Source organism: Bos indicus, chromosome 9, assembly GCF_029378745.1.
Source record: "Bos indicus isolate NIAB-ARS_2022 breed Sahiwal x Tharparkar chromosome 9, NIAB-ARS_B.indTharparkar_mat_pri_1.0, whole genome shotgun sequence".
Taxonomy (NCBI): Eukaryota; Metazoa; Chordata; class Mammalia; order Artiodactyla; family Bovidae; genus Bos; species Bos indicus.
In genome coordinates, this window is record NC_091768.1 from 79,990,587 (window position 1) to 80,017,445 (window position 26,859).

At 35.9% G+C, this 26,859-nt stretch overlaps 1 protein-coding gene across 9 annotated transcripts in view; it reads left to right on the top strand.

Moving 5' to 3' along the window:
- The window catches only part of ADGRG6 (adhesion G protein-coupled receptor G6), a 153,578-nt gene that overhangs the window by 70,826 nt on the left and 55,893 nt on the right, over positions 1 to 26,859 (top strand). For 5 of the 9 annotated variants that reach the window (XM_019967514.2, XM_070796264.1, XM_019967516.2 and 2 more), the window contains 6 exons: positions 1,080 to 1,421; positions 3,960 to 4,583; positions 15,127 to 15,195; positions 17,406 to 17,489; positions 23,418 to 23,503; positions 26,125 to 26,177. In XM_019967514.2, the coding sequence (XP_019823073.1) occupies positions 1,080 to 1,421; positions 3,960 to 4,583; positions 15,127 to 15,195; positions 17,406 to 17,489; positions 23,418 to 23,503; positions 26,125 to 26,177 (1,258 nt within the window). The remainder of the gene's footprint in view (positions 1 to 1,079; positions 1,422 to 3,959; positions 4,584 to 15,126; positions 15,196 to 17,405; positions 17,490 to 23,417; positions 23,504 to 26,124; positions 26,178 to 26,859) is intronic. The other 4 variants (XM_019967515.2, XM_019967518.2, XM_070796266.1 and 1 more) reach the window with 2 other exon arrangements.

Consider the following 26,859-nt stretch of genomic DNA (forward strand, 5'->3'; position numbering starts at 1 on the left):
TATGTCATCAATTATTTGACAGTTTATTTATCCAGAATGTTGAATAAATGAGACTGCTGCCTACATTTACATAAATGTTTAAAAGCAGCATGAATATTAATTTCAAAAGCATCACTAAATAGAAAGACAGTAGATCTTGGTTTCTGGTTCTAGCTGGTGACCGGGCCCTAGGTAAATAATAATTGAGAAATAATTGATTGCTTTACTTTTCTTTCTACCTCTTAATCATTATCTGTCATTATACTATGGTTTGTATCTTTGGGTCCAAAGAAGTGTAAGAATCATTCAGACAGAGACTTTGTCTTTCCTGCTCATGGTATATACTGTTTAGAATAGCGCCTGTCATGTAGAAGACATTCAATAAATATTCACTGAGTGGATGAGTAAATGAGATAATCATAGAGGTATATAATTGCCAACTAAAATAAACAAGTGGAAGAAGTGAAAGTATTCTTCAAAACTATAAGTATTTCACACATACAAGGTGATGCTGTGTATTTGAATTTTAGAAAAAAATGCGATTTGCCAGATGATAATAACTTGTCAAATTTTTTTGTACTACTAGCTAGCTTTCTCTTTAAACATTTATTTCCTAAGTCTTTCTCTTCCAAGTTTTGTAATATTGCTCTGCATTTATGGTTCTGTAAAATCCCCTCCACCCTAGCTCAGTGGAGATTCTTAATCCTTTAAGATTAAAGTCAGTGAACCTTTGTGAAATCCAATGTTACCTCCTAAGGCTTCATGTACTCCCTGAAATTGTATGCCAGGTGCAGGGGCCTCTGTACATTTTACTGGAGAGAGTTTCCCTGACTTTTATCAGATTCTCAGGGTTTATGACCCTCCCCCAAGTTTAAAAAAATCATTGCTCTAAAATTTTGTATTTTTCTTTTACTTTTTGTTTCTCTCTTGGTTTTTCTTTTTTTCCTTGAGATGGTTTCATTTTCCTTTTAATGTTGATGATTATATTTTGCTATTTTAAAATGTTTGCTGCTTGATTGTCCCCAGAGTGTGGTATTCTTGGTTTATTGCACGCCTCTGATCCAGCCCTTCTCTCCGTCTCTCTTTTGTCTGGCCAACAGTATGGGCATGTGCCAACTGCAGGGTGGTCCTCTCCAACCCTTCCGGGACCTTTACTTCTCCGTGCTACCCGAATGACTACCCCAACAGCCAGGCTTGCATGTGGACCCTCCGAGCCCCCACGGGCTATATCATTCAGATAACATTTAATGACTTCGACATTGAAGAAGCTCCCAATTGCATTTATGACTCATTATCCCTTGATAATGGAGAGAGCCAGACGAAGTTTTGTGGAGCAACTGCCAAAGGCCTATCATTTAACTCAAGTGTGAATGAGATGCATGTGTCTTTTTCAAGTGACTTTAGCATCCAGAAGAAAGGTTTCAATGCCAGCTACGTCAGAGGTATGTAAACCAGAGGTGACGCCAAACCTCTGCTTTCATTTAGCAAGTTCAACAATAAACAAAAGGCCCAGAGGACAGTTATGCTGTTTTATGTGAATATGAATGATTAGGATTAGAATTTGAAGGCAGGCAGGAATCTATTCGTATTTTCTGAGCATTCTCATTAGCAATATAAATATGAATGATTAGGATTAGAATTTGAAGGCAGGCAGGAATCTATTCGTATTTTCTGAGCATTCTCATTAGCAATATAAATATGAATGATTAGGATTAGAATTTGAAGGCAGGCAGGAATCTATTCGTATTTTCTGAGCATTCTCATTAGCAATATATAGTTACCAGATTCAAAATCTGGTTGCAGGAGAGCTGAATTCTTTTCTAGTGCTTACATGCTGTTTGAAAGATTCTGTGAATATCCCACAGCTAATAATTGAATCTAATTCCAATATCTCTCCAGCAAACATTCAAAGTATTCTTATTTATAAATCATTTTATTTTAGGCTTTCAAGATGTTGCTCTTTTAAGGAATTATCCTGGAGAACAAATATAAGAAATAAACATATACATTAACATGTAAAATGAACTTTGTGTAACTGAAGCTAATAAATGGCATAGCCTGAGGAAAGCCCCTTGAAAATGTCTAATTGAAAGAAAGAAATATACTTTTATCAGACATATTTCCTAGGTTCTGGCACAGCAGAACATTGAAATTGAACCATTCTCTCCAGAACCTTTCTGTGCTTAAGGAAGACTCAAGTTTCAAGACTATGAGATTTAGTAATAATTTTTTTTTCCATCCTGAGCTGCCTAAGTAGGCTTTATATATCAAAAAAAGAAACAAAAAGAAAGGCAGCACTATGGAAATGCCTGACCCTTCTATTACAATTGTGTTTTTGTTAGACATCTTTATTTACTGTCTGTGATTGACATTAGATATATATGTGGTTAACTGAAACATACATGCTTTAATTTTTCAAATAATGTTTTAAGATTATAAAATATTATGGGAAATTTGAAAATAATTACCTATACATCTGCTACCCAGCCATAACTACTAATAAAATGTTGATGGACATATTTCCTCCCAGCCTTTTTATTTTCACAATTCATATAGAATACTGGGTTTATACTATATCTTTTTGGGCAGGTAGTCGCCAAGTTGTGTCCGACTCTTTTGTGACTCTATGGACTGTAACCCACCAGGCTCCTCTGTTCATGGGATTTCCCAGGCAAGAATACTGGAGTGGGTTGACATTTCCTTCTCCAGGGGATCTTCTAACCCAGAGATTGAATATGCTTCCCATGCATTTGAATTCTTTACCACCCACCAGGGAAGCCCAAGTAGACCTGTATACTGCTTTATATTTAAGAAGTGAACTAAACAATCATGATTCATTAAACTCCATCATGGATTTTTGACCAGAAAATTTACACTTAAAAGGATGTTTTTTTACTATAGAGCTATTCTTGGTGTGTAATAAAAATATATTCAAACCAGCATTCATATGAAGCCAGTGTAAACAGCTACTTCTCTCTCAAGTCAGTACATAATGTTTACCAGTGTCTATTGTATAAGCCCAGAGTGAAATCCATTGTATTACTTAATAATTCTATGTATGTCACAGAAGGACTAGGCTAATGCATTTTTATTTTAATTTTATTATGCACGTAATAATAGTCATCTATATTAGTAATCAGTAATAGCTATATACAGCTTGGCACAGGTACTGCTCTAGCGCTTTGCAGGTATTACCTTATTAAATTCTCATTAACCACATATATAATTGTTGCCTTTCCCTTCATTTTATAGACATGGGAGCTAAGGCAGAATGACTTGGCCAAGGGAGATCCAATGTCTGCCCTTGAACCATTGCTCTGTATTATCTCAGAAATTAGTTCACATGCCCAGAAGTCAAGGAAATGTATCTTTAAATGCCATTTTTATTTGTTTGTTTTTTTTACTAGACTCCTTCTACTCGATGGAATTGTCTTTGCCTTTGATCCCAAAATAGCCTGATATGGGGAAGACTAGTAAGATATGGGGTGTCCAAAGGGAAAGGGTAGCATAGGAGTGTTTGGGTAGAGTTAAAGGTGATCGTTAGTGAAAAATAGAACTATTAGCTATTGTGTTTAATAATTATTTGAAAAGAAACATAGTTTTAAAAATCATAATGTATGAACTTTCCTGAAACCAGTAGTTTCCTTAATTTTTAAAATCTCCTTCAGTTCAGGGATTTAAAAAAAGAAAAAAAAAAAAAACCCATATCACTTTGGAAGCTATAACTGGAAGATTTAGGTGTGAGAGCCAACTGTGACTAGAGTTAAAATGCGTGGGGTTTCTTATTGGTATTGGTATTGGCATATGGTACTGGGTTGGCAATAGAGAGCAGTGGACAGAGAAAGGGGAGAGGGTGGTGCAAACGGTGGGTAAAAGCCAATTAGTAGAGAGGGTGGAGGTTGGAGGTCTCAGACATTTTACATCTTTTTAGTCCATGTCCGAAGTTAACATGCTTTATCTGTTACTGTGTTTTGTTCTAGTTGCCGTGTCCTTAAGGAATCAAAAGGTCATTTTACCCCAGTCGCTTGATTCTTACCAGGTATCTGTTGCAAAAAGTGTCTCTATTCCAGAGCTCAGAGCTTTCACACTCTGCTTTGAAGCAACCAAAATCGGCAAGGAAGACAGCGAATGGACAGCTTTCTCCTACTCAGATGCATCCTTCCCACAACTGCTCAGTTTCGGAAAGACCAAGAGTGGCTACTTTCTATCATTTTTTGGCTCAAAATGCTTACTAAACAGTGCTTTACCTGTGAAAGATAAGGAAGATATTTTCACAGAAAGCTTCGAGCAGCTCTGCATTGCTTGGAGTAGTTCTTTGGGTTCCGTTGGTGTAAATTTCAAAAGGAACTATGGAACAGTTTCATGCAATTCTTCCATGGGTAAAGTTATTCCCGGGAATGGGAAATTGTTGCTGGGCTCCAATCAACATGACATTGGCTCTCTCAAAGGGGACATTTATAACTTTCGACTTTGGAATTTTACCATCAGTTCCAAAATCCTCTCCAACCTCAGCTGCAGTGTGAAGGGGAATGTGGTGGACTGGCAAAATGACTTCTGGAATATCCCAACCCTAGCTCTGAAAGCTGAAAGCAACCTCAGCTGTGGTAAGTTTGTGGCATAGTCACTTTTTTTTTTTTTTTCCATTGTTCTGTGAATATGTTTGTCAACAAGAAATTATATAGACAGACATCTTTGTATATGATTGCAAGCCATACATATTCAACTAAAGCTTTCGGTCTTACTATTTTTAAGTTTTTCCTATGCCATAAAATATCACACAGTTTTCCCCAAGCATAAACAACAGTTACAATTATTGTGTCTTAGATAGAAATGTTAACCCCAGGACCAGAACAAAAGAAATTAATGTTACAGTTTTTAATCACAAAGATGGTATAGTGAAAAACTGATCTTTGTCATCCTGGAATGCAGTTTCCATTACATTACTTACACAACCATCACCTTAAAGAATGGTATGTATTTAGCCAACATCAGAACGGTCCATTTTATGGAAAATCTTGATAATCAGGAATTATCAATTTTCTTTTAACTTTTTTCCCCCACTTATTTGAAAATGAGCACTTGTTGTTTGTTTCAAATACTCTTCTCTTTTTGGTTGTTCTTCTAGAGACTCTAAATGCACTATTATTGTAAGTAGCCAACTGCAAAATATTTAGAGATACAATTCCATGTTGTAAAAGTTAAATTAAGAAAGACTTCTATAAAGTACTCCCTATGTACATAAGTCAATGGAAGTCCTTATTTTACTCTAGGACTGAGTCACATATAAAAAATAGAAGTTCATTATCAATTTTCAATGTCCCAAGACTAAATCTAAAGTGTGGATAACATGTTCTTTAGTTGCAGAGTTAACTCTCAGTAAAGGAGGGAAAGAAGGGGCCTAATATTCAAAGTCATCTGTAAGTGATTTTGCAGGGAATTCTATCACAACTTGATTCCCAATACTTTCAACAAAATAGGACCCACTATGAAGACCTGTGGAGAAGGCAATGGCACCCCGCTCCAGTACTCTTGCCTGGAAAATCCCATGGGCAGAGGAGCCTGGTAGGCTGCAGTCATGGGGTTGCGAAGAGTTGGACATGACTGAGTGACTTCCCTTTCACTTTTCACTTTCATGCATTGGAGAAGAAAATGGCAACCCACTCCAGTGTTCTTGCCTGGAGAATCCCAGGGACGGGGGAGCCTGGTGGGCTACCGTCTATGGGGTCGCACAGAGTCAGACACAACTGAAGCGACTTAGCAGCAGCAGCAGCAGCATGAAGACCTGAGGCCCCCTGTCCTATATCCTTGACCTATGTTTGCCCTTCCAGCCTGGGGAACTCCCGTCACCCACCTGCCTGTGTGGGCAGCCCATCTCTCGGTGTGGTCCACGGTGCTCCTGCAGATGGTGGGAGGTTGTTATGTGATGTCACTTGAGAGATGTTTCCTTGTGGGTTGTTGAAAAGAGGGTAAACCACAGCCCTGTTCCAGAAGGAGACTCTGGAACTTTGTAAGAGTTAACGGTGTGAACCAACATCCTCTCAGTCTGAGACTGGCTACAGAGGACAACCTTCAGGGACTCCTGAGAAGTCTTTCACTCAGCAGGAAATTGAGAAAAATCAAGTGTGTGGGGTGGTGAACGGTGAGGAGAGGGCAGTGGTACACTTCCTGCAGTCAAGGTGATTATCTTTAGGGCCCTGTTTTCATCATATCATTGGCCATTATTTAAAAATCATAGACTATTTAACATTTGCATTTCTATGAGTCAGTATTTGAGAATGATAACCATCAGAAGAAAATTAGGAAAAGAATTTGGCTATGTATATTAATAATTTCTAAATAGTTAGATGATGCTTTAATATGTATTGTACTCTAGGTACTGTTTTAAGCACTTTACACATTGTAACTTATTCCTGCAACACAGATCCCATGATGTGAGTTTTATGATTAACCCCATTTTGCAGATGAGTAATTGAGGTACAAAGAGGTTAAGTAACTTCTCCAAGGTCATTTAATTAAGAAGTAGCCAAGTCAGAAATTGAAGCCAAAATGTTCAGTTTTAGAACCGTGTTTCCCTAAACTGTCTTTGAGAATAAGCAGAACTAGAAGACGAGATGTACTGCTAAAGTAGGCGAGCCAATTCTTGTCCAGATGAGGGGGACAGTGGCCCAGGAGCCATCTCTGGCTACAGAAAGCACTGCTGGCCAGAACACTAGCTTTCTCAGGTATTAGCATGGTATTTGTTTTAAACAAAATTAATAAGGGTTCCCGCCCCCTCCGCCACCTTTAGTGCTTAATACCTTATTATAATAAAATATGAGGAATCTAGTATACAAAATTCCTAAACTTCTCCTAAGAAATCCTCTAGGCCAGGCATTGGCAAATGAGAAGGGCCTATGGTAGGTCACTTGTTTTGTAAATAAAGTTTTATTGGAACATAGGTTTTGTATCACCTTGGGCTGCCTCTGTGCTCCAGTGCAGAGTAGACTGATTCTGAGAGGTGACCTGGCCCACCATCCTAAAGAAAATCTGCGAACCCCTGAAACTACACCAAAAAAATCAAAGGGTCTCGTTTTCTGAAGCACACACCTTGTACAATACTGGGAAAGACCCGCTAGATCTCTTGAGCCAGAGATAACAGGCCAGTCAGTTAGAGCTCATTTAGCCCATAGACCTGAGTAGTGGCAACATTGATTTGTTTTCATTTATTTACATTTCCATGCAGTGCTTTTAAATAAGGATTGATTTTCAACTTTAAAAAACTAGATCCCACATAAAAATGAATTTTTGGATTCCCTGGTTTAAAAAAATATATGTACCTTATATGTTGGTCTGTCTGCCTGACCAACACAGCTGGAGCTAAATGGTGACGACCCCTTTGAAGGGGCTTTCCAAGTCCTCTTGGCCCTTACCACCCCCCAGCCCTGTTTAGATTAGTTTCTGGCCCTGGGAGGTACTTATGTTTGGGAATCCCAATTAGGCCACTCCCTTCACTTTAAACAGGATAGGAAATCGAAGCTTAGAAAAAATAAGTGGCTGAGCCAGTTGGTAGGCTAAAATGCACATCTCCTGTCCTTTTGCCCAGGGTTTATATTTGGGAATTCTCATATTTTCTTTAACACAGTCTTTAAGACTCCCTTCCAAGCCTTATGATTATTGGAAGGCATCAGGTATATGCTTGTGGAGCTTAGCCATCGGTAAATTTTCAAAATGAGTTCAAAGGAATAACACAAGCTTACAGAGTCAGTGTCTGAGTTCCTCTTCTTGACATTCCACAGTGACTCTCAGAACCCCCGTTCCGTACATTCAAATATCCTGGACTGTGTTTCAGGAGTAATAACGGGGGAGGGAGTTTCCTGCTGCTTAATCATAAGCTTTGGGAGTTGAAGAACCCAAGTCACTTATTAACTGACAGGAAATACCTGTAACAAGAGATTATATCTAAGCTTGTTACTTAAGCAAAACTTGAATAAATGAAAAAATATGTGCTCTATTAACATTTTAACCTTTCCTTTTTTCCGGAACACCATGGCTTTCTGTTTATGGTAATGGTAATTTCCCCAAACTAATGATCAGTACAGTAGCCAATGGGAAAATAGAATTTCATGCCTAACATTCCATTGGCTTGACAATATCTGTTAAATATGAACTTTCATACCAGAATCAACTTGTGACAGAAAATGAATTGATTTTTCCAAAGGTCTCTTGCTAAGTAAATTTTAATATGGAAATAAGATGATGGAAATGAACTGACTCCTTTGAAAGCATCCTGCCTTTTGTTTCAGGTATTGACTATCCTGGCAATAAAATCAACATGTTATTAATAAGTTTTTAAATAATTTCATAGTTGTACCTTTATTTCCCATGCTGTTCTAAGCACAGTTAGGGAATATATCTAATTAAGAAATTTTCAGCAGGCTTTTTTTTTTTAATTGAACTATGATGTACAGCAGGTTTTTTTTTTAAAACATGGTTAATCTTGTCAGTCCTTTTCAGAAAGAAATGCTTTAGCAACAATTCTTTTTCTTTTTATATCATCATTATTTTCTTAAGACAATTTTATTAAATAGTACTGGGTTTATAACCTCGGTGGATAGATGGTTTCCCTAATGGACTCTTTAATTATAGGCTCAACCATTTGCTTGTGTTATGATTCAGGTTTGAAAGTGAAAGTGAAAGTCATGTCCAACTCTTTGCAACCCCATGGACTATACAGTCCATGGAATTGTCCAGGCCAGAATATTGGAGTGGGTAGCCTTTCCTTCCTCCAGGGGATCTTCCCAACCCAGGGATCAAACCCTGGTCTCCGGAATTATGGGCGGATTCTTTACCAGCTGAACCACAAGGGAAGCCCAAGAATACTGGTGTGGGTAGCCTATCCCTTCTCCAGTGGATCTTCCTGACCTAGGAATCAAACCAGGGTCTCCTGCATTGCAGACAGGATTCTTTACTAATTGAGCTATCAGAGAAGCCCATGATTCAGTTTTAGGTGGCTAACGTCCATCAATTTTCACAAAGAACAGACTGTGCCTTCTATACCAGTTTTATTTATTTTACTGATGACTGGACTTTCCTGAGGAGTGGTAGTGTATAACTCAATGAATAGTTTAAGTTCAAACAAATTACATTTATTTAACAAGCATTTATTAATCACTTCCATTTATTAACCACTGTGAATGTAGAGATAAGATATAATTCACAACTGAGTGACTGATCTGATCTGATCTGATCCAACTTTGATGTTTTTCTTTTCTAGACATTTTTGGATTTGGATGGACTTTTGTTTTCCTCTCTGAAATTTTACACTTAATTACTAAGACTTCATCAGCTCTTGGATTCCTATCCTTTCATTTTCGATTGTTACAATTCTTTCCCTCAGAGCCATAAAACTCTGATTTCACATTTGGCTCCTTCCCTTCATTCCTAACAAATTATTGAGTGTAGTATTTTTAGGCGACTGAATTTTTTTTTTTTAAATAACAAAGATGAAATCACTTATTTTTACAAAGGACTTTATCCTTTGAAGATGCCCAAATTCTTTATGAGCATAAACAGCATCCAAAAATAATTTTAAATACATTTATGAAAAATTTGAATTCAATTTAGTAACAATTACAAAGAGGAAATTGAAAGGAATTAATATTTGTCTTACTAGTGCAACTCACATGAGAGTTTTAGCTTTGTCAACTATTGTTTGGATTGTCATTAAGTAGGGTGTGAGATGAAGTGATGGAACCAGATGCCATGATCTTAGTTTTCTGAATGTTGAGCTTTAAGCTAACTTTTCCCTCTCCTCTTTCACTTTCATCAAAAGGCTTTTGAGTTTCTCTTCACTTTCTGCCATAAGGGTGGTGTCATCTGCATATCTGAGGTTATTGATTTTTCTCCTGGCAATCTTGATTTCAGCTTGTGCTTCTTCCATCCCAGCGTTTCTCATGATGTATTCTGCATATAAGTTAAATAAGCATGGTGACAATATACAGCCTTGATGTACTCCTTTTCCTATTTGGAACCAGTCTGTTGTTCCAGGTCCAGTTCTAACTGTTGCTTCCTGACCTGCATACAGACTTCTCAAGAGGCAGGTCAGGTGGTCTGGTATTCCCATCTCTTTCAGAATTTTCCATAGTTTATTGTGATCCACACAGTCAAAGGCTTTGGCATAGTCAATAAAGCAGAAATAGATGTTTTTCTGGAACTTTCTTGCTTTTTCGATGATCCAGAGGATGTTGGCAGTTTGATCTCTGGTTCCTCTGCCTTTTCTAAAACCAGTTTGAACATCTGGAGGTTCATGAAATAGATGGGAAAACAGTGGAAACAGTGTCAGACTTTATTTTGGGGGGCTCCAAAATCACTGCAGATGGTGATTGCAGCCATGAAATTAAAAGACGCTTACTCCTTGAAAGGAAAGTTATGACCAACCTAGACAGCATATTAAAAAGCAGAGATACTACTTTGCCAACAAAGGTCCATCTAGTCAAGGCTGTGGTTTTTCCAGTGGTCATGTATGGATGTGAGAGTTGGACTGTAAAGAAAGCTGAGCACCGAAAAATTGATGCTTTTGAACTGTGGTCCTGGAGAAGACTCTTGTGAGTCCCTTGGACTGCAAGGAGACCCAACCAGTCCATCCTAAAGGAGACCAGTCCTGGGTGTTCATTGGAAGGACTGATACTAAAGCTGAAACTCCAATACTTTGGCCACCTCATGCGAAGAGTTGACTCATTGGAAAAGACCCTGATGCTGGGAGGGGTTGGGGGCAGGAGGAGAAAGGGACGACAGAGGATGAGATGGCTGGATGGCATCACCGACTTGATGCACATGAGTTTGGGTGAACTCTGGGAGTTGGTGATGGACAGGGAGGCCTGGCGTGCTGCAATTCATGGGTCGCAAAGAGTCGGACACGACTGAGCGACTAAACTGAACTGAACTGAGGGTGTGAGATGAGTGGTTAGCTACGTCAGTCTTTTTTTACTACAACTTGTACAAATATTGACTCCTCTCTGAAGCAAGATTTTGGAAGAACAAAATACAGAGAAGAAAGATTAACAGCTTTATAGCTTTTCGTCAACTGCCCTTTTTCAGAGACTACATTTTTAAAGGAAATTTGGCTTTAATTTTTGCGGCTAATATTAAGTAAATACCTTTAAATCCCTTTGTAGTATCCACAAATACGAGAGGCTATAAATAGGTCATATTCTGAAAGCAATTTCTTAATGATAAATATATCCAGGAGAAAGAATTGTCTCTTCTTCCTTAACAGTCTTCTGGTTTGTAAATCTCTCCACCTAGAAAAATTGATTGGAAAAATGACTTTTCTATGTGGATATGCCAGAAACTGAACCGACTGCAAATGAAAAGTTTGTGCACATTTTTTAATATTTTAAGTATTTGTTCATGTAATTTGGTGTATTTGTAATGTAAGATTTCATTTATCAGTATTCTAGACCTTTCTAATTAAATCTGTCACTTGGATTTGAACCATTTTCACTGAAACAAACTTCAAATGTAATTTCTGTTGCTATACTGAATCATCCTAAAATAGTGTTTATAAAGTATATATAAAGCATTGTAAATTTGCTAAACTAAAAGTACCCAGGAAGGAACAACTGATAATACTCAGAAGCAAATGTTACAATTTTCCATGACAAGTATGTCACAAATGAAATTTAGACTTGCTACCATACAATCAAACTGATGAAATGTTAAAGAAAATTGTTAAGTATCTTACTCTAAATCCTAAGTCTTCTGATTTTCTTTCCTTAGTTCCACCTCTCAGCTCTTTGATACCCTGCGGTGGATGTGTAGTTAGCCTGAAAGCTTCTTTCCCACAATGTTGTTCCCTTATCTCCCTTTGTCTTCCAGAGATACTCTATCAGTGCCAGAAGTGGCCTTAGGAGCCTGTGTCTGCCAACATTGTGTGTAATTTGAGCAGCACAGGAACTCCGTCCAAGGGTCTCCTCTCTTGCATGTTATGTTGGCTGAGATTTCCTCAGTCATTTTAAGTTTTAAGAGCTTTTTAGTGTTCAAAAGTTCCTTACTAAAATGTAAATACCTAAAGGAGAAGTAAGGTCCTGCAAGAAGGGGGCATCAGTTCAGTGTGATGGACAGAAATAACGGGCAGAAAACATTCAAGATCGAATTCTAGGCTGGCTTCAGCTTCTACCTCTCACATACTCTTTCTCCATAGTACACTTGCTATTACGTTTTTAATCTTTAGCACCGCCCCCTACCCACCCGATCTCTGCTTCCTTTCGTAGCCAGGCTTCCTCTTTTTTGCATTTACTTCTCACACATTGGACATCTAGAATTCATTGTTCCCACGCTACTGAAGGGAATTTCTGTAGAGCTGTTAGCAAAATTCCAAAGTGAAGGGTCTTCTCAGTCTTTATCATTGTGGACCTTACTGTATACTCGATGTGGCCATGCCAGCCATGAAACTTTCTTAACTTGAATTCTGTAAAATCATTGACAAGAGCTATTTTTGCCTTCTCAAATCTATAGCTCTTTCTCTTTTTTTTTTTTTTTTTAAATCTGATACTTAAATATAGGAAATCTGTGGTTCCATTAAATCTACACCCTAGCTCACGTGATCTCAAACACATCTATAGCTTCTGTGGAGTACTTCCTTGCTAGATCTCTTACAAAAACATGTACACCTGCTCATGTACCAGATGACATGTGGTACCTCAGTTCCTATTACTGGACTTACTTTTAGCCCACACCACCTGAGTTTGCTTTTCTTCCAGTATTTACTGTCTGAGACCATTATGTACCAATTTCTCAAGTTGAAAATTAGAAAAATTTTCTTCTGTTCTTCCTATTCTTTCTCCATTCTTCAATTAGTCACTAAATAAATCCTGTCTATTCCATCTTCAAGTCTTGTATCCATCTCTTTCTGTCCATCCTCAGTGGACGCGTGATATGAAGCCTGAATTATTAGTCTTATTCAGGCTTCTTGTATCTCCTCTCTTTTAGTTAGTTTTGGAGCTTCAAAGGATATTGTTTTAGATTTAAATCTAATTTTCTCACCAAGTTCCTTTTTGTTTGTTTCCGTTTCCTTTAAGAAAGAGTTCAAAATGTTTACAGTCATTCATAATGCATTCAGTAATTTATTCAGTAAACTTTGAGGACCCAGCTACTATGTGTGAGGGATACACCACTGGAAGAAAGACACAAAGTCCCAGAATTCATAGTGCCTGCATTCTACAAGGCCCTGTACAGCTGTCTGTTGCCTCTATATCTGATCATTCCTACCAATTTTCTACAAATGTCCTACTCCAGAAATGCCATGCCGTTTGGGTTCACAGATGGTTTGACTACATTCTTGGTGTGCATGTGTGCGTGCTTAAGTTGCTTCAGTCGCATCCGACTCTTTGTGACCCTATGGACTGCCAGGCTCCTCTGTCCGTGAGATTCTCTAGGCAAGAATACTGGAGTGGGTTGCCATGCACTCCTTCAGCGCATCTTCCCAACCCAGGGATTGAACCCACATCTCTTACATCTCCTGCACTGGCAGGTGGGTTCTCTACCACTAGCGCCACCTGGGAAGTCTTTTTCTTGGAATTTGTCTCTGTAATTCAGTCTGCCAGTAATAACCATCTCTAGTCTCTTATCCTCTGATCAGTATAGTGACTCCTCATATTTCCAGTTAATCTTTGTAAAGGATTTTTTATTCACCCTTCTCACCAAACTGCTGGTCACATGCTCCTTTGGACCACTATGCATCTATATTTCTCTGTGAAAACTGTGAAGCCACCTCCCATTCATGTCTCTCTGAGAGCAGAGACATAGTTTTAAAGCATTCTTCTGGCCTCCCTGTCTCTCATACTGTTAATGGCGAATGAATGTTTATTGAATGAACATGTAAAGGTCTATAATAAAATCTTCTTGTCAGCTAACATCACAGACCAGAGGCCCAAGGGTTGGGTCTTTCTAAAATAAAATGATTTCTTTTGGGCCAGTTCCTTGAGGCAATTAAGAATGAAGAAACTATGCTCCTGAGATGCTGCTAAATTGTTGGGGTGCTTTCTGCTCATGCACACCGTTAGTCTAATTAGACATCTTTTGTTGGCTCATGTACCTGCTCTGTCTTCATGTACTATTGCCACAGGAAGTTTGGAAAATGTTCAAATATTAGAATATAGTTACTATGATAGAAATGTTCTTTAAAAATTCAATATACGTGTGTACGTACATATATGTGCATTTTCTTGTTGTTCAGTTGCTCAGTCATATCCGACTTTTTGCAACCCTATGGACTGCAGCATCCAGACTTCCTGTCCTTCACTATCTCCCGGAGTTTGCTCATGCTCATGCCCTTTGAGTCCGTGATGCCATCCAACCATCTCATCCTTCTTCTCCTCCTTCTCTTCCTGCCCTCAGTCTTTCCCAGAATCAGGGTCTTTTCCAATAAGTCGGCTCTTCACATTAGGTGGCCAAAGATTTATGTGTATGTATATGTTTGTATTTATTCTTCTATCCTTAATCATAGTAAAATATGCTTTTTGATAAGTTTATCCCATCTTCCTCAGCCTCAACCTGTTGATAAAAGCCTGTTAATAGCCAGAGAGAGATTTAGTGCAACAGAGAAAATCCACTATTCCTACTAGAAAATCAGCTCAAAATTTGTTTCCTGCTGAGGATGAGTCAGGCAAAGCTTGAAATAAAAAGGCACAGAGACCAAACTGAAGTCACGGAAATTTATTTCTGGAATTGCAGCTAGTATGTGCTAGGACCTGTGAACCAAAAATATGTATTTTATGAGCATTAATAATATCCATGTTCACTTTTGGAAACTTATCTTTCATGTTCTTATTGTTTCATTTGTATGAATTTCCACCAAAGCTTTATAATTTGTTTTGTGAAAAGGTCCTAAACTCTTTATGCACAGTTTAAGGGGTAGCTGCACTTCTTTTCCTTTCATGTGTGGTTAGGGTCAGTAGATTGAGTTAAAGATTTTGAGAGAAATTTCAGTAGCTTGATTTTACATTTGTGGAAATTAAGACACAGAGACTTTCTTGATGTTAAAATATTACTGGTGGACTCTTCCAGGGCTGCTCCTTTCACACCAACCAAATGATTAATGAAATTTTTTTCTGGATAATATCACTAAATCATAAGTCATATTTGTGCAATCTTTCTGTGTTGATCAAGGTTCCTACCTGATTCCACTCCCAGCAGCAGAGCTAGCCAGCTGTGCAGATTTGGGGACCCTCTGCCAAGGTAGGGAGTCAACATCGTCCTCTGGAGTGTCTGTTTCTTACTTGCTGTTTTGGAAAATGTAGTTGTCATTGTTTTGAATTTTATCTTCATTTTCACTGGAGAGGCCAGAAACCAGCAAACCAGAAGAATTTCTGGATGTGTTTTAGTTGTGTGGGTGCACAGTGTAGAGAAAGAATGCATTCACACACTGGATGACCACATTTCCATAAAGCACTGAGTTTTTAAAATGTGAATAATTATATGCTATTAGGAAGGGTTGACTTCATTTTTTTCCCTCTATTTCCTCTCAAAAATATTGTCCAGTATAAATATAGCCATACGATATTTTGAAAAAGTATTCATGTCTAAAAAACAAGAGGAAAAATTAAGTTGAATAGTCAATTAAGTTTAAGACAAGGCCATGAGGCAATTTATGATGTGCAATGTAACTTAAATATTAAGATAAAAATAGTTATCTTATTACTCATATGAATGTAATTTTATTAATTATTACAGTGCATAATGACTATACTATGATCAGTATTATAATTATATATTATGTATTGAATAGTTGCATGCTGAATAATCCATAGTTGCATAAATTTTAAAATATTTTGCTTTAATTTTATCATTGCTTCTTCTGATTATCCATGACCCATTTCCATCCATTTATTCTGTTATATACTTCTTTTTGAAGTAGCATTTCTATATGCCACATTAAGAATCATGACCATGTCTTTTGTAAAGTTGGATCTTTTATTAAGAAGGTCATAGGATTAAAGTGACGGGTTAGAAGTGAGACTAAGTGAATAGAAACCTAAGCTCTCTTTTAAAGTTCCAGTGTGGAAGTAGGGTAGGCAGGGAGAAAGGGTGCAACTCATTATTATTTTTTTTTCTGAGACATTATCTCTTGATATTATTGTTGATGACTACCTTAAGATAATAAAGCCATTAAGTAGTTTCTTTTGATGAACTCAGTGTGGTTTTAAAATAGTTAAATGAAATTTTAAAAAGCCTTAATTTTGCTTAGTTCAAGCCGTGAAGGTTTTTTTTAATTTAATTTTTTTTTTAATCTGAGACTTAGATGTATTTTGCATTACATAAATATAACTGATTGTTCACAATTTAAAAATATAAAAGATTTCAAAAAGAATCCTCATTCTTAAGTGTTGTATATTATTTTTGAATGAAAAAGTTATTTTAGTTAAGAATAGACATTTTGAATAAGAAATTCAATATTTTCTAAAGATCCTTTGGAAGGTAATTCTTTTTATAATTAGTGAAATGTTTTAAATTTAGGTAATTTTTTTCTAATTAAAAGATGCAATCCAGGGATCAAACTTAGGTCTCCCCTGTTGCAGGTGGATGGATTCTTTACCATCTGAATCACCAAGGAAGCCCATTTAAAAGAAATATGTAACAAATAGTTATTGTACATAGAAATGTACATCTTATACAAATATACTCCTAAGATAAACTCAAAGGAAAATTATATGTATAGTTATTTTACTACTTACATTGTTCCTCCAGAATCCCTTAGAAAGATATTATCAAAACATTACATAGGGTTTAATATTTGAGTTTTAGTAGAATCAGAAACATAGCTTTGACATACTGCTTTGAAAAATCCCTCCTGTAAGGCTTGCCCTTATGAAATCCATTTTGTCCATCATTGTTTAGTAAAGTTATTGGAATCTTTAAATGATTGATGTCATCCATTTCATTCTCTTTTTTTCCTTCACATTTATCTTCTCTAGGAGAAGTATATTTTCTTCTGAAATTTTATTTTGCTACTCTCAGTGTATCAGAAAGACTGACTTAGTTTAGATAATTTTCAAGCTGACAGGTGGTGCTCAGACTTCCTTCTCTAGCCTTTCTTGTTAGAGACTTAGGAGACTGAGTTCTAGGAAGGTTTATTCATTTACTGTGTGATCATCAGCCTCTTGATAGCAAACTTAGGTCTAGAATCGAATGTTCTTTCTCCATTCTCTTTGTGCCAGTTCCAGACTCTTGTACAAGATGGCACCAAAGACCATGGGAACAGATTCTTAATGTGCTATAGAAGGCATTGCTTCATTTTATACATTATAACCTTGAAACTTGTGTTTAGTGGCAAGAAATGGTTTCTGTTCCTCCTCTGTATATTTTCATGCATCAATTATAGATTGCTTATCCATATTAACTTTCATGTGCTTTTTGCAAAATTACATCTTTCTCATCTTTATTACCAGCTACTGTAAACCCTCCTAGTACTACATCACCCACTGTCACCACTAACATGCCTGTTACTAACAGAACCGATAAACAAAGGAATGGTAAGAAATCGTTACCTTTTATATTTGTAGTATGTCTGACTTGATGAACACCTGTATTCCAAAGATGGAAATATCTAATGTTCCAACAAAGTGTCTGTTGTTAAAATCAATTGGTACATTTGTACATCTGCAAGACTAGTAAAATAAATATCATTTGATTGCCTGGAGTTCCCCAAATAACCAATGGAATGAGTACACATCTAGTATCACATCTCTGAATTTTAGCTAAAATTTCTTTCAAAGGAAGCTTTCAGGGAAAGACATTAGTTAAATGGAATGAGTTTGCATTATACTAGAGATCCAAGAAGAAAGTATTTATGGAGTTCTGCCAGGTTATTCTCTAAAGAAACCTGTTTTAAAGAATTTTGTAATCTCAAAAAACTACATAATTTTAGTAATTTAATTTCTCACTGAGGCCAACGTTATGTTCAAACATTTGTGACATTTAGATCATTTTTATACAGTAATACTTTGCTCTTTGTTTTTATTTATTGAGGAATAATGGCTACCTCCAGTATTCTCACCTGGAGAATTCCATGGACAGAGGCGCTTACTGGGCTACAGTCCATGGATTCGCAGTCAGACACAGCTGAGCAACTAACACACACACACCATAGTTAGAATGTGATTGGATATTAACTAAATCATAAATCAATTTTTGACTGACAAAACTTCAAGTAACTGCCAATACTTCCTGTTTTTTCCTTGTGCAAATACATTTCTGTTTATATTATTTATAATTTGCAAAGTTACATAAGATAAGAAATGAACCGGGGAAATGTCAGATTGATTATTTAATCTGCTACCTATATTGACTACATACATAGCTTTTTGGTAATTCAGAGTAAGTGGTTTCAGTTTCTTCTGAAAAAGCGAAATTCCAATCAGGTGACCACATCATTGCCTCAAACACAAGTAATATTCTCAAATATGAGGTATTAGAAACAAAGGCATTTGCTCAACCTCAGTCATTTAACTTGCAAGGCCAAGACATCTGTGATGTATCACCAGGGACCAAACCCAGAGAAGAGGAACTGGCATAGTTTCCTTTTTTCCCTTTTTCTTCTGGCTTTGGGAAGTTACACCAACTTCCTCTGTAAGGACATTTAAATTGAAAGTATGGAATATTTTACATGAAACGTAGATATAAATTTCATTAGGGTTATAAAGACATCGATTCAGGGAAGTGTTTATGGTTATTCTGGTAGTTAGGCCAAGGAGATTTATGATGGAGCAAAAATTCCAGCAACCCCCAAGAAAGCAAAAGCAGCTGAAATTTCCAGTGCATATTTCACATGGACTCTAGCCAGTAGATGGGAATATTATAATTCTAACTAAGTATTTCACTCTTTGTATGAACATACAAAGAGCCTCTGTGGCATTCGCCCTCCAGGACTGGCACATCCTCTACTGCCCAAGAACGTTTACATGATGCTTCAGAGTCCTCGACTTGGTGGAGTGGAGCTGTATTCACTCAATCATGTCATTTCTGACATTCTTGAAGAGAGCCTTGTTCAGTCCATCTCTCTCTGCGTCATAGCCTTCATGGGCGTATCAACAAAAAAAGCAAATGTTAGAATCAGTTCAAATGGTTTGATTTGGCCACTTTAAAGAAAGAAAACTCGAATTCAGATCTTCTTGATAAAAATGTAATCTGAGCACTTAAAAATATTTGAAAGCCCTCATGTTGTAGAAATAGTCTCAAATTCTGTACTCAAATTTATGCAGCATCTCAATTTTACCACATCCTTGAACCGTCTCTACTATTTATAATAGGTTTTTTCCCCCCAAAATTGACTCACTTTTTTACTTAAACATTTATATTTATATGGGAAAATATCACAGTTATAAACTGAAACTAGTACTGCTTGTCTTAAAATAGAAATGTAAAGTGAAAATAAATATAATGAAAACAACGCTACTGAATTCTCTCTATATCCAATTGCCTTCTCACATCTCAGCACTTGAAGCCTTCATTATTTTTTTAAAAAGGGAGGGTTACAAGACCCACTGTAATTAAGTTTTTTGTCTTTGGTGTAGTTAAATTTGAAATAATTGAAAAGAGAATTACTTGTTTACCTTGTGAATAAATGGGATTTAATGTCCTATTCTAGACTATCTGAGATCATTCACATGCTATCAGCAATTTCAAATACACTTTTCTTGGGAAACTGATGTAGTAAACATTCTCAGGCCTCAGATCTGATATGTTAGAGAATGCTGTTTTGTTCACTGTAAGAAAGATACACAGCTATCAGATCTGTTATCTACCTTATCCAGTCTTATAAACTCTGCACTATCAAAGAAATCTACTATCAAAGAAATCTAATTCATTAGTCATGATATGCTGGTGTGGTGAGGGAAGAGGGATTTAAATTGTTTGGCAATCAGATGTATTTTTTGAGTACATCAAGAGAATTTGTTTTCATGGCTTTAGTGAAATGTCCCTATTCCCTTGCATAAAGTTATTTTTGTTATTTTTCAATAGGATTTTAATCTGATAGTTCAGATTATATACTAAGAAAATCTTATCTTTTAAGCTACTTTTCACAAACATATTTCTATATGAGGAACAACTTAGGTATTCCCACAAATAACCTTTGTGCCTTTTCTACTGCATTCCCAAGAAAAGCTCTTGGACTTATTATTATTTCCATTCCAAATCATATGTTCTATGCTTGAAGCATCACTGTACTGCTGCTGAATATTAAACTTTTGTGAGGTTAGCACAAGCAATCAAAGTAAGAAACTGACTTTGTTAGTCCTTATTATTCTTCTAAAAATCTACAAGTGCAAATTGTATCACTGCTTCTAGTTTCTCACATACATTTGACTACTCAAAAAAATTCACTCTAAGGGTATTCATGTGGACCCAACAATCAATCTAGCTTTATATGCCAAATAACTTAAAGAAATTGTATGTGTGATGAGCAGTACTCTAGTCATATGATAAATGCCACTGTCTACTATAATTGCCTCTGCACCAGTCAAAGCAGTCATCTTGAATGTAAAATAGCATTTAATTTCTACTTTAAAATCTATCTTTTCAAATGTGTATTTTAAAACCCACCTTTTCAAACCTACTTCATTCCCTTGAATGGAGAATAGTCTCATTTCTAAATGTTCCAAGAAATTCTGAGAAGAGTGTTAAGAAAATTAAAAAAGGAAAAGATCTACAGCCAGGCATATGTTTTGATACCAGATCTGTTATGGCAAGTAATGGTTTCTGCTTTGAAGTTTTGTGGGGCTGGAAGAGTCATCTAATTGGAAAAAAGTGTCATGCATTCTTTAGACTGGGATGTCAATTATTAGGACAATACATACAGCTTTTGAAGTCTCTGGAACAGATGAAGATTTGTGAATAGCTTTCTTATTGAGAAACCATAGGATTTGTAGGAGAAGGTGACTTGATTACCAGAATGACCTGGAAAAGTCTGCATCGGTGTCTCAACTGTGCATTTTCTGCAGTGGCAATGCTTAAGCCACTTATTTTGCTGCAGTCCAAAACCTTTCTCACCAGACCTTCAGTGGATATTTTATCTTGCTTTGACAATTCATTCTTGGGCATTTCTTCGGATTACTTGTTGACTACATTATCCAAAAATTTTAAATAAGTATAACAAGTAGACAGCATTGAATAATTTTTGCTGAATATATAAATATCTCATTCTGAGGCTTCTGAAGCAAGACTATATGAAAAAAGATCCATAGCATGGGTGAATCTCCAGCACTTAGGAGTAGGTGGTTTGGTATAGTCATAGATTTTATTTGCCATAAACAACATAACACTGGGAAGAGTCCTATAGGGATTTAGACTGACTCTGATATGGAATGTCTTTCTCATTTATAAAAACAGTGAATTAGAAAAAGAAGTGAGAAATATTTTAAATTAAAAAATCTTAAATGTTTGGATGCTTCTGTAAAATTTCAGAAATGTGAGTGATTAAAATACTCATTTTTAATATTTTGCAGGATTCTCCTGAGAGGGCAAGACTGCAATTCCTAACACAGACACACGCTTTAGGTCTCCATCTAGTGGTAGCTTGTCAGTTTTAATACTTAACTGGCATCAGGGAACATGCACAGAATACCCCTTGATTCCTAACATTGGTGTAGAATCTTGGACTTCTGGAACTTAAATTCCTTCTGAGTCATTCAGAATGTCCACGATTTGATATGATAAGGTCTACAGTGTAAATTTGTTTGTTTATTTGTTTGCCTGACTTATTATCATTTATTTTACATACACTCCTGTAATTTTTCATTCAGAATATTTTTTAAAGGAAGATAAAGTCAAGGTTATTAAAATATCTGAAGAGTTTTAGAAGCTGGACTTCTAATAACTTAGTATGCATAAATTAAATATCCTGGGACTTACACTGATCTCACAGACATATTATTACATCTGAGAGTGGTGATTTTTTTTTTAAAGCATGAGTTTCTGACCCCTATACTGGAAAACCTTCCTTTAGGAGTGTGACTGGAATTTGCATTTTGGTAGATTTGGGAGTTCCTAGGAGACATACTTTTGTACTTTTATGTACTACTTCCCCCAAATCTTCATTAAATCTTTTCCCCATTGTTTTAATAATATATTTTTACATTTGCTATGCATATTTTGGCTTCCCCAGTGGCTCAGCAGTAAGCAGTAAAGTCTCCACCTACAATGCAGGAGATACAGGTTTGATCCCTGGGTTGGGAAGATCCCCTGGAGAAGGAAATAACAACCCACTCTAGTATTTTTGCCTGGGAAATTCCATGGACAGAGGAGCCTGGAAGGTTACAGTCCATGGGGTTACAAAAGAGCAGGACATGACTGAGCGACTAAACAACAAACAACATGTGTATTTTACTCATGTTTATAAGCGCGGAGATAGATGATTGATTGACAATAATGAAGAATCAACTTTTTTTCTCTGCATGATCTACCATATTTAAAGAGTCCTTTTCTCATTACTATTTGTAGTAAGATATCCTTTAGCACATATCTAGAGAAATTTAGCAAACCCTGGCTGGTCAGTTTGATTTTCATTAAAAAAAAAAAGAAAAATATATATGTATGGCAGACTACTTTAAAGATTGCACTTCTCTCCTGCAAAAAAGCACAACTTCCTTCTGACATAGGATTGTCTTTTACAAGCAAGTCCAGTTAAAAGTCCATCTGCAAATATTGTTTGTTTTTTCCTCCTTAACTTGATAACAATTGACTGCACTTACGGAATTTCGATGAAAAAATCTGGTGAAAATGAACCCAACAACTTAAGTAGAAGAAAATGCTTTAGTGGGGCAGGGGAAAGAGGATAGAGAAAATAAGGGTCTGTGGGTGAAAAATACGTGATACCTATTCGTTTCCAAATTAAGTTCTGTCCATCATCTTACTCAAGTTTTCACATCTCGAACTATCATTCTTCATAATGTTAGAAAAGGATAATTTTTGGTTACAGGAAATCAAATTGTACATGAAAAATCATTTAACAGACAGTAGGGAGAAATGTATAGAATTAAGAATTAAGAAGGAACATATATAGGTGATAATTTAGAAGCAATGACTTATCTATAAGTAAACTAAATGATAACTATTTCTAAAAAGTTGCAAGGTGACTGAAAATAACCTGTGCAGAAAATTTCTGTACCTATGTAGAAGGCATTTCTTAGTTGTTCAGTCGTGTCCGACTCTTTGCTACCCCATGGGCTGTACAGTCCATGAAATTTTCCAGGCCAGAATACTGGAGTGGGTAGCCTTTCCCTTCTCAGGGGATCTTCCTAACCCAGGGATTGAACCCAGGTCTTCCGCATTGCTGGTGGATTCTTTATCAGCTGAGCCACAAGGGAAGCCCTTGTGTGAAATTATGTCATTATAAATGTAAGCTGATAAGTGTATGACTGTAAAATATAACTAATGGACTGAATCCTATTTCCAATGGACAGATGGGATTATTTATAGAATTTCCATAGTGCTTCAAAACATCCTTCCTCACCCCGAGGTGAAAGTACAGAGCAAGGTGGCCGAATGGGTAAGTGGATTGTAAAATTTCTGTTTTGGGCTTTAAACTAATCTCTGGAAATCTGGGAAAGACTCTACTGTCTAACTGAACCCACAGATCATACTGAAATAAAGATACTGTTCATTATAAATGTATGGAAGTGTAAGTGAAGTATTGCACTTTTGAATAAAAAGTGAGGTATTGTTGAATAAAGGACAAGAAAGTGAGCCTAATGGGCTATTATGTCAAAGAAGAAAAGAACAGCACAAACAGAAAAGTATTTTGAGAGGTATCTTTATTTACTGTAATAGTCGTACATTTTTAGCACTGTTTGAGTCCTTGATTCAAAAACCAAGTGTATAAAAAGTATATCATGAATATCTTCCACCCATCCTTGACACTCATCTGCCTAGAAACCAACTTATGTGCTTGGAAATCACTGTGCATTTTTCTTGTTTTTTTTTCCTGAGAATTTATGAATGTAAAAGAAAATGACTATACATTCTTATGTTTTTCTTTTTACATTAAAAATAGAATATTGTACACAGCAGTCTACACTGTACTAGATATTTGGGTTATAATATATTTAACCAATATTCTATTGGTGAAAATTTTGGTAATTTCTAATTTTAAAAACTAAACATTTTATTTTATTATTTTATAAATGCATGTTATATATATACATTATATAAATATATAAATACACATTATAAATACATGTTAATGATTTTTTCCTTCTCTGATATAATATCAAAAATTTAATTTCCCATAGGTTTATATTTTTTATTATTTTATTTCCTACCTACAGCATATTTTGGGACCTTGTACTGCTTTTATTTACTACTACAGTTCAGACAATTTTTGTGGAAAAAGTAATTTGTCATTTGGGTATATATTCTGAAGTAAGAAAAATGGATTTCTTATGTGGTAGGGCATATACCAAGGCCGCATTTCTAATAAATGTGGCCTCGGTAGCAAAAAAATGTTAAACCATACACTGACAGATAGTGATGATAATACTTTATATATATATAAGTATATATACTTTTTCAGGTATGTGTATATGTATATATATTTGAAGAATGGTAGGAAAACATAGTTTTATTTTTAAAGGCTGCACCCTTTGCAACAAGTTACCCACAGAAAACAAAAGTATGTAATTAACAACTCTGTTACAAAAATTGAAGCAGGGAAGTAAAATCTAGTAGAAATCAAAGAAAAGTACTACTGTCAACTTTCTGAAATGACATATTAACCTTAGCAGCTAATTCAAACACTAGATGTATTGAATTTCTAAATGGAGAGAGGGCTTTACTGAATGAGTTTAATCTTGCATCCCATTTTCTTTCACATTCTTTCTGCTTTTTTAAAGTCAGAATGTTTTCAAAAGATAAAGTTTTTTTAATTTATTTTATTGAAGTATAGTTGATTTTCAATGTTGCATTAGTCAAAAGATAGAATTCTTTATTCTCATTCTCAAATGGACCACTTCTAATGTTATTAATTCTGTAAATCAGCATTCATTGGGGAGTTTATGCTTTAGGCAAGGTATAATTTTACATTTATATTTATTTCATGCATGGTTTTCAACATAGCATCGTTTTTCATATGAAACTAAATTTAAATGGACATTTCTCCTTAAGACATAAGATACGAAAGCAGGTGTTTGGTAACAGAGAAGGTATAAGTGGTGTCCCTATTTCATATTATTACTATTTACAATTTAAAAATAATTTAATGCTTCTTTCCAGAATTTCCTAGAATTTACATTCAATTTAAAAATGCTCACAAGGAAGGCTAAATGTGTGTATGAAACAAGACCTAAAAAACCTCTTTGGAGGTGATATATAAATAAGAGAATTTCATGTCAGTAAAGAAATCAAAATATTTTGTGATTGTATTGGACGTATGGAAGGTTTTTTTTTTTTTGTTTTTCATGGAGAGGAATCCATTGCTTCATTAAAAAGTTTAGTGCTGAGACCCATAAAAATTGTTAAATGACCACATAATTATCAATAACACAATTCTCCATAATGTTGAACTTATCTTTGTTTTTAAAGGTCTATATTGTTAATTTATTATTTTTCTTACTACTGATATTCTTATAAGATGATAATTGCTAGAAAAACATGTGTTAATGCACCTCAGTGTTTGTTGAATGAAGAATGTGGAAGGTGTGTATTATGCTGGTCTTTCCTGTGTACTCTGTTGTGGATCAGTTCTCAGTGGTACAGCTAACTTGAAAGCCCATTATAGAGAAAGCCCTAGTAATATAGGCTAAAGAGGAAAGTATAATGTTTCCATTCAGATAGACTTGGGTTCCAATCTGGGATCGGTTACTTCTTAGTTGCAGCTGGGTGAGCTGTTTCATCTCCGTGAAGCTTAGTTTCTTTGCGTAATAGGTGGGAGGATAGTGCAGATAATACCTATCTCATTAGCTGTTGTGAGAATGAAAGAAAAGACATTGGTAAATTTCTTGGCATACAGTGCCTCAGTAACTGTTATCTGTACCTTTCTTTCATTCCTTTAGCTCTTTGGAATTTTCGCAGGGTCTTATTCCAGTAACAATTAATGGGAGAGAAGAAACTGGATTTAAGTTTCTTTTTTTTTAAAGTGTTAATTCAAACTCACCATTTCCATTGTATTTTCAGCTCAATTCAACCTTCCAGAATTGGAACTACACTGTTTACGTGGTTAATATCAGGTAAGTGACAGAATAAATTGAGAAATAGAAAGTAGTGTCTAGGGGACTTGCCTGGCAGCCAGTGGTTAAGACTCTGTGCTTCCACTGCAAGGGGCACAGGTTCGATTCCTGTTAGGGGAACTAAGATCCCACATGCCCTCCCCTCCCTCTGCCACATGCAAAAAAACAAGAGTGTCTAATTTAATACCACTCTCTCTCTGTGGTTATACCTACACACACATACACATGAAAATACAGAAATACACACTATACTCATAATCTTTCTAAATAACTATATATCATTGCTTTGCACAAAAAGCTTCAATAGTGCAGTAATGGTTTAAAAAAATTTTGATTGTGGATCTCAATAATTTTTTAAAAATTTAGCTTTTTTAGTACTCCCAAAATATATTTGTAATTTTAAATAAATTTTATGTATGCATGTGTGTATGTGTATATTACTTAACCAATATATGGTATCATGTAATATAAATAGAAATTAGTTGCTTCTCACACATCAATAGATCATCAAGAGCACTCCCTGGTTTGCATGCACCTGTTTGAAGACCATTTTTTCTATAAAGTAAGACATCTACAGTGTGATTGCAACCTAGCCTTTCAAAATTAACTTTCACTAATCTTCTATTTAAATACTCCATGAATCTCTAGCAGAAGAGATTTTCCACCTGTGTTATCTACCTGT